This window comes from Amblyraja radiata, chromosome 6 (genome assembly GCF_010909765.2).
Source record: "Amblyraja radiata isolate CabotCenter1 chromosome 6, sAmbRad1.1.pri, whole genome shotgun sequence".
NCBI classification, from domain to species: domain Eukaryota; kingdom Metazoa; phylum Chordata; class Chondrichthyes; order Rajiformes; family Rajidae; genus Amblyraja; species Amblyraja radiata.
Genome location: NC_045961.1, coordinates 29,492,767 through 29,506,547, shown reverse-complemented (window position 1 = coordinate 29,506,547; position 13,781 = coordinate 29,492,767). Strand labels below are relative to the sequence as shown.

At 43.3% G+C, this 13,781-nt stretch overlaps 1 protein-coding gene across 2 annotated transcripts in view; it reads left to right on the top strand.

Annotated features, from left to right (window-relative positions):
- The window catches only part of hephl1 (hephaestin like 1), a 96,409-nt gene that overhangs the window by 32,236 nt on the left and 50,392 nt on the right, over positions 1-13,781 (top strand). For both annotated transcript variants that reach the window (XM_033022412.1, XM_033022411.1), the window contains exons 6-9: positions 1,786-1,954; positions 4,971-5,110; positions 5,198-5,329; positions 7,209-7,420. In XM_033022412.1, the coding sequence (XP_032878303.1) occupies positions 1,786-1,954; positions 4,971-5,110; positions 5,198-5,329; positions 7,209-7,420 (653 nt within the window). The remainder of the gene's footprint in view (positions 1-1,785; positions 1,955-4,970; positions 5,111-5,197; positions 5,330-7,208; positions 7,421-13,781) is intronic.

Sequence of the window (13,781 nt, the reverse complement as noted above, 5' to 3'; positions counted from 1 at the left end):
ATGAAAGTGAATTAGGTGTCAAATTAAACTTATTTTTATGCTTTATCTGATGGGATAAATTACAGACTTGATTTTTAAAATCTCAAAATTTTGTAACATTGCTAAGTATAGGAGCAGGGAGGTTCTACTGCAGTTGTACAGGGTCTTGGTGAGACCACACCTGGAGTATTGCGTACAGTTTTGGTCTCCTAATCTGAGGAAAGACATTCTTGCCAGAGAGGAAGTACAGAGAAGGTTCACCAGACTGATTCCTGGGATGTCAGGACTTTCATATGAAGAAAGACTGGATAGACTTGGCTTGTACTCGCTAGAATTTAGAAGATTGAGGGGGGATCTTATAGAAACTTACAAAATTCTTAAGGGGTTGGACAGGCTAGATGCAGGAAGATTGTTCCCGATGTTGGGGAAGTCCAGAACAAGGGGTCACAGTTTAAGGATGAGGGGGAAATCTTTTAGGACCAAGATGAGAAAAATATTTTTCACACAGAGAGTGGTGAATCTCTGGAATTCTCTGCCACAGAAGGTAGTTGAGGCCAGTTCATTTGCTATATTTAAGAGGGAGTTAGATGTGGCCCTTGTGGCTAAAGTGATCAGGGGGTATGGAGAGAAAGCAGGTACAGGATACTGAGTTAGATGATCAGCCATGATCATATTGAATGGCGGTGCAGGCTCAAAGGGCCGAATGGCCTACTACTGCACCTATTTTCTATGTTTCTATCATGACTTGCAGTGCAATGTAATGATGATTGATAGTTGACTGCTCATTTTCCCATTTTTTGTCTAATGACGTTAATGTAACGTGCAGGAGGAATATAAAACAAGTTAACTTGCTATCATCCTCTTTACACATTCTCACAAAAGCAGAATCTGCGCCATTGACTTATTTTGAATGGTCTATAATTTCTATAATAAATAACCAATGATTTAAAAAAGTGCATAGATCATACAAAGAATATTTAAAATAATTTACAACTGGTTTTAGTCTCAAATGTAGGATTTCATGAAAATTATGAAACTATTACATTGGGCAAAAATATTCTTTTCAAGTTGCATTACAAAAGAATTATATATTTAATGCTATAGAGGGTATTAATCACTCCTATGTTGGGAGTATTATCAAAATATGCAGGTGCCACCCTATTTTGACTGGATTTTAAGAGGAGTTGCAAGTGACTCTTCACGCTGCTCCGAGAGACCTCTGTAAAATTATACTTTTACTTTTCAAGCTAGTGACCACGAACTTGCAGTCGTGTGCAATAGTCAGCAAGTCCTGGAGGGTTCCTTCTCCTGTATGAAAGATTCAGTCAGGGTGAAAGAGTGAGTCAATCCAATTAGTTCTGTGGAGGACATAGCACTGCTTTGTATGTACATGTTGGCTTGAGTGGAGATGGATTGCACTTACTGAGTCTAACTGTATGATTCCGAACATAAACAACCTAGGATTGAATTCTCTGGGGAGATTTATTTGTGGAGTTGGGGTCTTTTTAAGTTGGCTCTAGGTTTGAAGGCATCACTGTGGCACCTCACATCATTGAATTGTTTCTGAGACAATGGAAAACAACAGTATGGATGCAGGAGCCGTACATTAGTAAGAAGCAACTTATTTAGTTGGTACACATTTTTGTGTACCTTCGATTTTCCAGCATCTGCAGTTCCTTCTTGACCATTATTTAGTAGAATGGGACAAAACTGGACAAAATATACCTGGTTTAATTTCTTTTTTGAATTAGTGTCCTTTTAAAATTTGAGGTTCTTCTCCCCAGCTTTATTTTGTTTATTTTCCAGCTGGAATGCAAGCATTGTTCAATGTGAATGATTGTGGATTCCATCATTCAGAGATTACACTAACTGGTAAAGAGAGAAAATACTTCATTGCAGCTGAATTGGAGCAATGGAATTATGGTCCCACAAATAAGAACGTATTTAATGATCAACCACTAGATGCGGAAGGAAGGTAATCTTAAAATGATTTATGATCAATAATACCTGTTAATCATCTATCTTCTCATTCGTCAGAATTCACCATCTTGTATTCTTTACAGATTACCTTTAACTAATACAGATCTTGTCAGTAACTTTTGAAGTTGAATGTTTGTTGCATCTTTATTGTCAGAATAATTAGTATGCTTTTTTCTAAAGTGCTTAAGCAGCATAACAGAAAAAATATTTGTCTTGTAGTTTTCTGTTGTTGTCCAACTGAGTTCTCCCATATCATTGAGCTCAGCTGAATCAGGGGTGCTCCACTTCTTCCAACATCTGGACCTGGACTTGGACATTATAAATGGTGGCAAAATATGGCAACTGCATTTGTGGGTTGCGCAAAAGAATTTCACTGTGCTGTGCATACGTGACATTAAGAACCATTGAACCAAAGGCAAAGTATCTTATCTTGCTGACATTTCTATATTTAAAAGATACAAATGAATAAATCTAAATGGTGTTGGCTATTGGTGTATACAGCCCTCTGTTATCTACTTAATTTCTTGATAGAAGTTCTGTAAATTCTCTTTCTTCTTTCCTAATGAGTTTAGTTTAGAGATAAAGCATGGAAATAGGCCCTTTGGTCCATCAAGTCCATGCTGACCAGCGATCACCTGTACACTAATCTACACACTAGGGACAATTTACAGAAGCCAATTAACCCTCAGCCCTGTACGTCTTTGGAATGTGAGAGGAAACTGGAGCACCTGGAGAAAACCCATGCGATCACGAGAAGAATGTCCAAACACTTGTACAGGTGTACAGGCAGCACCCACGGTCAGGATCAAACCTGCTTTTCTGGCACTAAGACACTGTGCCAAATTGATCAAAATGTTAGTGTGTCTGTACAATATTACACACATAATAATTATCCTTTTTGGATTATTTTCTTGAGTATGATACGGTTCTTGGTTATCTGCTCAATGTTGAAAGAATAATAGGATTGGCCAGAGTCAGCATGGGTTTATGAAGAGAAAATGTTTGATTTCATAATCTATTGGCATCCTTTGAGAATGTGACTGTAGAGTAGATGGCAGGGAACCAATTGATATGTGGAAGGTTTCTGGTGAGATCCCACAAAGAAAGTCAGTTAAGCTGAGAGCACATGGAAATGGAGGCGTTACATTGACAAGGTTTGAAAATTAATTATAGGACCGAAATCAAAGTGAAAATTAACAGACCCTTCTCAAGTTGGCAGATTGTAACAAATGAGGCCCCGCAGGGATTAGTGCTTGGTCTCCAACTGTTCATAATCTATGTTAACTATTTGTCCGAGGGGACCACATTTCTTGTTTCCAGGTTTGCTGCTGATAATAAACTGTGGGATTGTGAGCATAAAGGAGAATGTACAACACTGCAAGGAGATGTGGACAAGCTAAGTGAATGGCGAGAACAGGTCAACCACTTTGATCAATAAAGTAAAAGAGCAAATAACCTTTAAAGTTGTGATAGATTGAATAGCGCTGATATTCAAGTCCTGTCCACATGTCACTGAAGACAACATGCAGGCCCCGCAGGTAATCTAGAGAGCAATATGTTGGAGGAAGGAAGTCTTACTGCAATTCTATCCGATCTTAGTGAGACGGCACATGCAATTTTCAATGCAATAACGAACAGATATTTCAACAAAGCCAAGGAAAATTGAGGTAGGGATTGCAGTCTTCAAATAATACCCCATAGGAATTTTCAATGAGATGAGGAGAAATTACTTTAACTAGAGGATCGTGGCCTTGTGGAATTCTTAAACTCGGAGGGTTGCAAGTTCTGGCATTTTCATTCAACTTAGCGATCAATTTATTTGTGGATATTAAAGGAATAGTAGGATTTGGGGATGGTGGAGAAAAATGGTGTTGAGGTAAAAGATCACCCATGATCGTGATGAATAGCAAGGTGGGATTGATGTCCACTTGGTCCTGCTTTCTCAGATAATTCTATTGATACTCTGGCTGTCAAACCATTATGATTGGAAGAGGTTTATTTCAAGGGCAAAGGTTGATTGGAAACAGTCCTGTAGCTTTGTACCTGTGCTTAAATCCTTTGTATGGAGAACTTTTGCAAACATTAATTTACTGTCATGAAATTTGCAAATTAATTTCCAGTCTGTGATTAGACTAAAATCATATTAATCTTGTCCAAACAAACAAAATGATCTTAACCTAATCCAACTGGTTGCTATTGGCCCTCGACATCTCTTTTTTTTTAAATCAAAATCTTTTTTATTTAGTTTTCAGGACATAACAAAGTGCAAAGTTGTCTATTTGTTACAGACAGAGTGTACGAAAAGAATAAATAAAAAACAACTTATGCTAACATATAACAAGACAACAACAATAAAAGAAAAATGAGATACCAAAAATAATTCCTCCCCAGTCACTGCCAGTGAGCATATGCAAATATCAGCCTGTCACAACAATAATCCACGATAAATGAATGGGTAGACTGTTAAGCTGTTAAACTGTGCTTGATGATCAAGCATTTATAAAGTCTGGAATGCATTTAAAAAAGGTCCCCATGCTTTCTGAAACCTTCCATTTGAATGTTGAAGTGAGTACCTGATTTTCTCGAGCTTTAGGCAGGACATAATATCTGTCGGCATCTCTTTTCATAAAATCTCTTTTCAATTGTTTTGTCCATTGGTTATCCTTGATGGGTCACTTCTGCTGCATCTGCCAGTACAGGAAAGACATTGGACATCAATCTGTATGCTAGGGATATTAATTATTTCCAATCCAGCCATCTCCTTCCAGTCCTGTGGGTATAGATATTGAGGGCAAAATTAACATCAATCAAAATCTCAACATTTTTACAACTTAATTGTTCTTTGAGCTCTTGGGTATAAAATGCATTATTCAAAAATGAACAGATTTTTGGCAACAGATCACAAAGTGCTGGAGAACTTTGGTCAAGCAGGTCAAGCAGCATTTCTTGAGAACATTGCGGGTCGAGACCTTTCTTCCGACCCTCTTTACTGTTTTTTAAATTCCTTTCAGTGATTCTGAAGTTTTCTTCAAGAATAGTATGGACAGAATTGGAGGAGAATACTGGAAAGCTCGATATGTTGAATATACTAACGAATCCTTCCACACAAAAAAAAATCGATTACCAGCAGAAAAGCATCTTGGAATACTTGGTACGACGTGTGATTCAATTTTGGAACATCTACTTTTGTTACTTTACAACTATCAAGGTGACAATATGTTTATTACTTGCCTATTAGGCCCAGTGATCAAAGCTGAAGTTGGAGACACCATTATTGTCACTTTCATGAACCAAGCCGATCGTGCCTACAGCATTCAGCCTCATGGGGTGTATTTTACCAAGGAGTTTGATGCAACAAACTACGTTGATGGTAAATTAATGCATGGTTATCTGTTTGAGAGTTCCTGTCTTTATACATGTGCTTTAATTTTGCACTACTACAGATTAGGATAAAGTTTACAGAATTAATAATTAGCATAATTCCCCTTCCCCTTGTAATTTTGGGTTGAAATTGAATCTTCTGAAATTTTAGTTTTTAGTTTGGCACAGGCAAGGTGGACATCTCCAGAGTGCATTAGTGAAATCAAGCATTAATCAATTCCACCAGACGCTATTAGTTTTAGACATCACTACATTCCTGTGTGATTAGTTCATTTCCCCAACTAAATTTGTGCACTTATGGATAGAATTTGGAATAAAAAATGTAACATACAATGTGTAGCAAGGGAGATACAAAAAGCTAGATTAACTCAACGGGTCAGACGGCATGGCATGGCTGGAGAAAAGGAATAGGTGACGTTTGGGTCGAGAGCCTTCTTCAGACTTTCTTCAAAATGTCACTTATTCATTTTCTCCAGAGTTACTTCAGGTTTTTGTGTCCATCTTTGGTTAAAAACAGCATCTGCAATTTCTTCCTTCACATGTAGCAAGGGACATTTTGTTGCACCTAACAGGTGGATATGACAGTGTACTGATGAAATGCATTCTGGCATTGATTACAGGTAAAACTGTTCAGACTGGCGCCGTTGCATTTATGCATGGCACATTTGAAGTGGGCTGTGTGTATGTGATGGACATAGGAGTATGGTTTGAGGGATCCAGCCAAATACATTATTCTGCCCTCTTTCCCCCCACTCCAATCTCCTCCCAGCTATCAGATCTCCTTTCTTCAATTGCTATTGATCTCTTCATATATTAAACTTCATCAGCATATTAAAAGAAGTTTAATGGCCTCTGAACGGGAAAACGCAGTCAATGCTCATAGTGGGGATGGAGTGGTGGTCCTCCTAGCTGCTTAACTATATCTTTGCTTGGTGCATACAGGTAGTTGAACAAGATTAGAGCATTGAGTTCCATGATGGTGAAGATTGAGTCAATGTTGTTTTGCCTTCACTTGGCAATTCACCAACCCTTTCACAAATACATCGCCTGATGTAACATTTGATGCAACATTTTAATATCCTTGATGTACATTATTTCCTCCTCAAATCATACCCATAACACCCAAAGGAAGGCAATATTGAGTTGAATTCCCTGCTGTGAGATTTTTGCTAAAGAAATTATCTTGAATGAACATGCTTCTTCTGGAAATAAGCTGTCACCATTATAACAAAAAACTAAATGGAGCGGTTTTGGACCCCATATCTGAGGAAGGGTGTGTTGGCATTGGAGAACCTCCTCAGGTTTATGAGAATTATCCCAGGAATGATTGGGTTAACACATGATGAGCGTTTGGCCGTATTGGGTCTGTACTTGCTGGAGTTTAGAATGATGAGAGGTAGGGGGGGACCCTCATTGAAACTTACCTCGATAATGGTGTGGAAGGCCTGGATAGAGCATGTTTCCACTAGTGGGAGAGTCTAGCATCGGAAGCCATTGCCTCAGAATAAAAGAATGTAGAAAAGGAGATGAGGTGGAATTTATTTTGTCAGAAGGTGGTGAATCTGTCGAATTCATTGTTACAAAAGTCTTGGGGGTCAACTCAATAGATATTTTTAAGGCGGAGATTAACCGATTCTTGATTAGTATGGGTGTCAAGGGTTATGGGGCAGAAGGCAGGAGAATGGGATTGAAAGGGAGAGATAAATCAGCCATGATTGGATGGCGGAGTAGACTTGATGGGCCGAATGGCCTAATTCTGCTCCTACAAATTATGAAAACCTGCTAATTTAACCTACTAATACAAATTTAAATGTAGTTGTGGAAAAAGGCTATTTTAAAAAAAAATTCTGTTTGGCTGAAATGTTAAGGTTTTGAAAGAAAAGCTTCACATGTTGAGCCTGGAACATCCTTCACCTATACATGGACAGTGCCACAGCATGTGGGACCTACAGTGAATGATCCACCCTGCCTGACCTGGATGTACTACTCAGCCACCAATATTGTGGAGGACACTAATTCTGGCCTTGTCGGTCCATTGGTTATCTGCAGGCAGAACACATTGAATCAAGATGGTTCACAGGTATTAAATATGCAAACTCTTGAATACTTTTTAGTATGTTTATCATTTAATCAAATTACTTGGTATAACTCTTCTGTAAGATTTAGCTGTTTTCAACTCATCGTTTCTATTTTTCTTTGACACATGTTAAACAAATTGTTTCAAATGAGTTAATGGCAACATCAATTTATTTAGATAACAGGATCCTGGGCTAACAGAATCATGCTCAAGAGAACATGTAAGAGCAAGATACATTGAACAAGCATAAGGGAATCTAAAATAGTTGTATAGTGTGCTTTAGGTGAGTCGAGAACCAGAGGACATAGGTTTAAGGTGAATGGGAAAAGATTTAATAGGAATCTGACGGGTAACTTTTTCACACAAAGGATGGTGGGTGTATGGAACAAGCTTCCAGAGGAGGTACTTGAGGCAGGGATGATCCCAATATTTAAGAAGTTGTTCGACAGGTACATGGATTGGACAGGTTTGGAGGGATATTGACCAAGCATGGGAAGTGGGACTGGTGTAGGTGGGACATATTGGCCTGTGTGGGTAAGTTGGGCCGAAGGGCCTGTTTCCACGCCGTGTCACTCTTTGACTCTATATATGTCGCTCTTCATGTTTTTACTTTAAACAATGTTGTGGAAGACTCTGCTCTCATTTGTGAAAGTCAACAGCAGGAGCAGGAACTTAAAGGGATCAACAGAACAGTGCAGGGATTCCCTTTCTAATATAGAAACGTAGAAAATAGGTGCAGGAGTAGGCCATTCGGCCCTTCGAGCCTGCGCCGCCATTCAATATGATCATGGCTGATCATCCAACTCAGTATCCCGTACCTGCCTTCTCTCCATACCCCCTGATCCCTCTAGCCACAAGGGCCACATCTACCTCCCTCTTAAATATAGCCAATGAACTGGCCTCAACTACCTTCTGTAGCAGAGAGTTCCAGAGATTCACCACTCTCTGCGTGAAAAATGTTCTAATGGTGTACTGACACTGAGATAATTGGTTCTCGTGCAATGATTGCTGCTGATGGGTTGCAGATTCTCTCAGTTGGTAGAATGCAACAAAACGGGTGTAATCTTTGCAGCCAGCTCCAAAAGGCAACACACCACCTGAATATGGAACATTGCTTCTGAATAGATGGATGAATGGTGCAGGATGGGGAGTGGAGGAGTGTGTGTTAAACAGAGTTAAAGAGTCCTTGATAGACTGCTGCCGAAGGAAAGTGTCCATAAGACGGCGTGCTCTTTGTGCAAAGCAGCAGACATGACCCTCGGCTGAGTGACCATGTGTTCTTGGCAGCCAGCAGGAACATGAGAAGTTTTATGCCAGAATAATTGTGCTTGAGAAAATAAATATCTCTTAAAAATTTCCAGTTGGACATTAAGATAGCCACAAATGTGTGTCCTCTATTCTACCCCAGGTTAACTCGATTTGTCATTTGCAGTTTTTTTTGTTTGAAGTTGCATGACTGAATATTTGGCCCTATGCATTCACATTGTCTTTAAAATAAAGCCCTTGCACAATTATTCTTTCAAATATCTATCTGACTTTCTTCTAAACTTTTTGTCAACTTCTGCCAGTCTATGCATTTGGTTCTCTTCTGCAGTTGTATAGGGCTCTGGTGAGACCACATCTGGAGTATTGTGTACAGTTCTGGTCTCCTAATTTGAGGAAGGACATCCTTGTGATTGAGGCAGTGCAGCGTAGGTTCATGAGATTGATCCCTGTGATGGTGGGACTGTCATATGAGGAAAGATTGAAAAGACTAAGCTTGTAATCACTGGAGTTTGGAAGGATGAGGGGGGATCTTATAGAAACATATAAAATTATAAAAGGACTGGATAAGCTAGATGCAGGAAAAATGTTTCCAATGTTGGGTGGGTCCAGAACCAGGGGCCACAGCCTTAGAATAAAGGGGAGGTCATTTAAGACTGAGGTGAAAAAACTTTTTCACCCAGAGAGTTGTGAATTATGGAATTCCCTGTCACAGAGGGCAGTGGAGGCCAAGTCACTGGATGGATTTAAGAGAGAGTTAGACAGAGCTCTAGGGGCTAGTGGAGTCAAGGGATATGGGGAGAAGGCAGGCATGGGTTATTGATAGGGGACGATCAGCCATGATCACAATGAATGGCGGTGCTGGCTTGAAGGGCCGAATGGCCTACTCCTGCACCTATTTTCTATGTTTTTATGTTCACACCAACAAAGTGCTCCCTGGATGGAACGTGAAGCCACACTCCTCTGACAATAGTGAGAGTGAAGATATTTGGGCCCTGCTGGCAGGTTTTCTCACCAGAGTGATGTATACACTGTATATTTCAGGCTATTTCTGGATTTTTCACTAACACACAGCAGATGATTATTCACTGTAGGGAAAAGAATGAGGGTTTTGTAAGTTTTGGATGGGAAGACGTACACTTCTCAAATATCCTGCAGAGGTTAACCATAAATACTTTAAAAATGTTTTCAGCATATTTAGTAGTTAGTACACTGACGCATCATTCAGGAAACATCGCCAAGTATTAGTTATGATGTATGAGCAAGAAAATCCAAAATAACAAAATTAACTCTGTAGATTTTCTGCCTGGGTCTACACCCCTTCTGTACCAAATTGTCACGCAGTTGGACTAAGTGATTTAACTAGGGACAAACTGTTCTTTAAATCTCTGTACATTTAGTCATTTATCAAGTGTGTGACAATCAGATTTGGCAATTCCATGATATAACATATTCATCAAAATATTGGAATTGAATGAAGTGACTCAGAACTGCTGTAGCTTTGGGAGCAACAACAGCAGCAGGAGGAGATTAGCAAGAGATATAACTGATTGGCTCTAGCCCAAGTGGGAGGAGAGAAGTGAGTCAGTGCTGGGAAAATAATTGAAAACTGAGGAATTTGGTTTGTAAATTGGTAAATCAGGCAATTTATCAGTCAATTTAAGTAAGACTGTTCTTAGGGAGCGGCAGTGAGTGAGCGGCCTTGTGAGGGAAGTGTGAGTCTTTGGCTCGAGAGTCTTCGGAGGGGAGGCTGAGGAGAGGAGACTACGTAAAACACTGCAGAGGGAGAGACGAAAAAAGGAGATGTCAGGCAAGCTGATTCAGTGTGATGCTTGCAGTATGTGGGAGGTCAAGGACACCGCTGGTGCCTCTGGCTGCTACAAATGCGAAAAGTGCATCCAGGTAGAGCTCCTGAAGGGCCGTGTTGGGGAACTGGAGAAGCAAGTGGATGACCTCCGGTTCGTCCGAGAAACGGAGTCGTTCCTCGACAAGTCCTACAGTACGATTGTTTACACCTAAGGTACTGGAAGAGAGAAGGTGGGAGAGTGAGAACGGGAGGGAAGCATGGAATGCCAACTTCCCCGGGTGTTGTACCTCTTGTGAACAGGTTCACCCACTTAGAAGCTGTCGGGACAGAAGAGGTGTTTACACTGGGCGGCGGACTGGCTTGTGATGCGAATAGGGCTGTTGAGCCAAAACCAAAAAGGCCTAAGGCAGGCAACGCCATTGTAGTAGGAGACTCCATTGTGAGAGGTACGGACAGGGGTTTCTGCGGCAACAGACGGGATGCGAGGATGGTGTGCTGCCTTCCTGGTGCCAGGATCCAGGATGTCACGGACAGAGTGCAGAAAATCCTCAAGGGCGAAGGTGAACATCCGGAAGTGGTAGTGCATGTTGGCACAAACGATGTCGGAAAGAAGGGGATGAATATTCTGCAGCGTGACTTTAGAGAGCTCGGAAAAATGCTGAAAAGCAGGACCTCCAGGGTTGTTATCTCCGGTTTGCTTCCAGTTCCTCGTGCTGGCGAGAGCAGGAACAGGGAGATACGGGACCTGAACGTGTGGCTGAGGAACTGGTGCACGGGGCAGGGATTTAGATTCTTAGATCACTGGGATCTGTTTTGGGGTAAGGGGGAACTGTACAAAAGGGACGGATTGCATCTTAACAGGTGTGGGACCAGCATTCTGGCAGGCAGGTTTGCCACTGCTACACGGGTGGTTTTAAACTGAATAAGGGGGGTGGGGTGTCGAATGGGCTAGGGGAGGATGGAGTTAAAGGGAAAGGGTTTCTTAAATGTGTGGGCGTAGAGACAGAGGGGTGTAAAATGAGGGTAGAAGCAATAGGTAGCAAGGTGAAAAGTAAAAGTGGCAGGCCGGAAAATCCAGGGCAAAAATCAAAAAGGGCCACTTTTCAACAAAATTGTATAAGGGGTAAGAGTGTTGTAAAAACAAGCCTGAAGGCTTTGTGTCTCAATGCAAGGAGCATTCGTAATAAGGTGGATGAGTTGAATGTGCAGATAGCTATTAATGACTATGATATAGTTGGGATCACGGAGACATGGCTCCAGGGTGACCAAGGCTGGGAGCTGAACATCCAGGGATATTCAATATTCAGGAGGGATAGAGAGAAAGGAAAAGGAGGTGGGGTAGCGTTGCTGATTAGAGAGGAGATTAACGCAATGGAAAGGAAGGACATTAGTTTGCAGGATGTGGAATCGGAATGGGTAGAGCTGCGAAACACTAAGGGGCAGAAAACGCTGGTGGGTGTTGTGTACAGGCCACCTAACAGTAGTAGTGAAGTTGGAGATGGTATCAAACAGGAAATTAGAAATGCGTGCGACAAAGGCAAAACCGTTATAATGGGTGACTTCAATCTACATATAGATTGGGTGAATCAAATTGGCAGGGGTGCTGAGGAAGAGGATTTTTTGGAATGTATGCGGGATAGTTATCTAAATCAACATGTAGAGGAACCAACGAGAGAGCAGGCTATTTTAGACTGGGTATTGAGTAATGAGGAAGGTGTGGCGGCTCCCAAGGGTCGTGCCACCTTAGTGTCGAACCCCTCGGCACAGGAGTGGTTCAGTCCGGAGGCGGCCCTTAGCCGGAGGCTTTAAAGGCTGGGGTTTGGGTGCCATCTTTCTCTCGTTTGGTCTTCCCTACAACCAGGAGGATCAGAATAAAAAGTGTCTCTCTCTAAACACGACTCCGTGCTTTATTCCAAGACACACGCTACATTGGTGACCCCGACGCTCCATTGGCGTCATGATGGAGAACAGAGAAAGCCCTACCTCCTCACAGGCCGGCCTGGCCCTGTCTCTGGACGCGGTCTCCGTTAAACTGCCCAAGTTCTGGACCACCCGGCCGCTCATCTGGTTCCAGCAGGCGGAGGCCCAGTTCAACCTGCGGGGCATCACGGTCGATGCCACCCGTTTCTACTACCTGGTGGGAGCCCTCGACCAGGATGCGGCTGAAGAGGTCACGGACTTCCTCGCAGACCCCCCGGACAATAATAAATACCTCGGCCTGAAAGAGCTCCTGCTCCAGATTTACGGACTGAGTAGGATGGAGCGGGCAGGTAGGCTCCTGCATATGGGGGGCCTGGGCGACCGGCGGCCATCTTCCCTCCTAAAGGAGATGGTGGCTCTACTAGACGGGCACACGCCGTGCCTGATGTTTGAGTATACATACCTGCATCTGCTGCCGGCCTACATTCGTCTGCAGCTCACCGACGTCTCGTTTGCCGACCTTCGGGCCCTCGGGAGGCGCGCCGACGCCCTGTGGACGGCGCGCCCTGATGACGTCAGCGCGCTGGCCGTCAGCAGAGACGGGGTCGCGCTGAGGCCGACGCGCCCTGATGACGTCAACGCGCTCGCCGTCAGCAGGTACGCCGATGATGTCACCCCAGCAGCTCCCGAATTCCCCCGGTGGGGCGGGGGAGATGTGGAAGGAGTGACAGCTCCAGCCCGACGGCCCGTACGATCGCCCCCAGCGGCAGTGAGGGGTACTGCACCTGCAGCCCAGCGCCAGCAAGCGGCAGGCACCACCAGCAGGAGCAGGCAAGCTCCAAGTGACTCCAACAGGAGACGTTGGTGCTACTACCATCAACGCTGGGGTGCTGCAGCACAACAATGCCGCCAGCCATGCACATTCCCGGGAAACGCCTGGGCCGGCTGCCAATAGTCCCCGCGGCGGCCGGCCAAATTCATCGCCTTTTTGCCTGGGATCGGCGCTCCGGGACCCGCTTCCTCGTGGATACAGGAGCGGAGCTCAGCGTCCTGCCCCCTTCGCTGGCCGACATTCGTTCCGGTAAGCGGGGGCCCGTCCTCACCGCAGCGAACGGCAGCCCCATCCGCACATATGGACTGCGGATGGTTCCCATCGTGCTCGGCTCCTGCCATTTCTCATGGAGCTTCACCATTGCCGATGTCTCCCAACCATTGCTCGGGGCCGATTTCCTCCGGGCGCATTCCCTCATGGTGGACGTCGGACGTCAGCGTTTGATCAACGCCACTACGATGGAGCCGATCACGTTGCGTGTGGATCAACCGGTGGGACGGCCACTGGCGTCCGTGGACTCCCGATTTGCACGTATCTTGGCT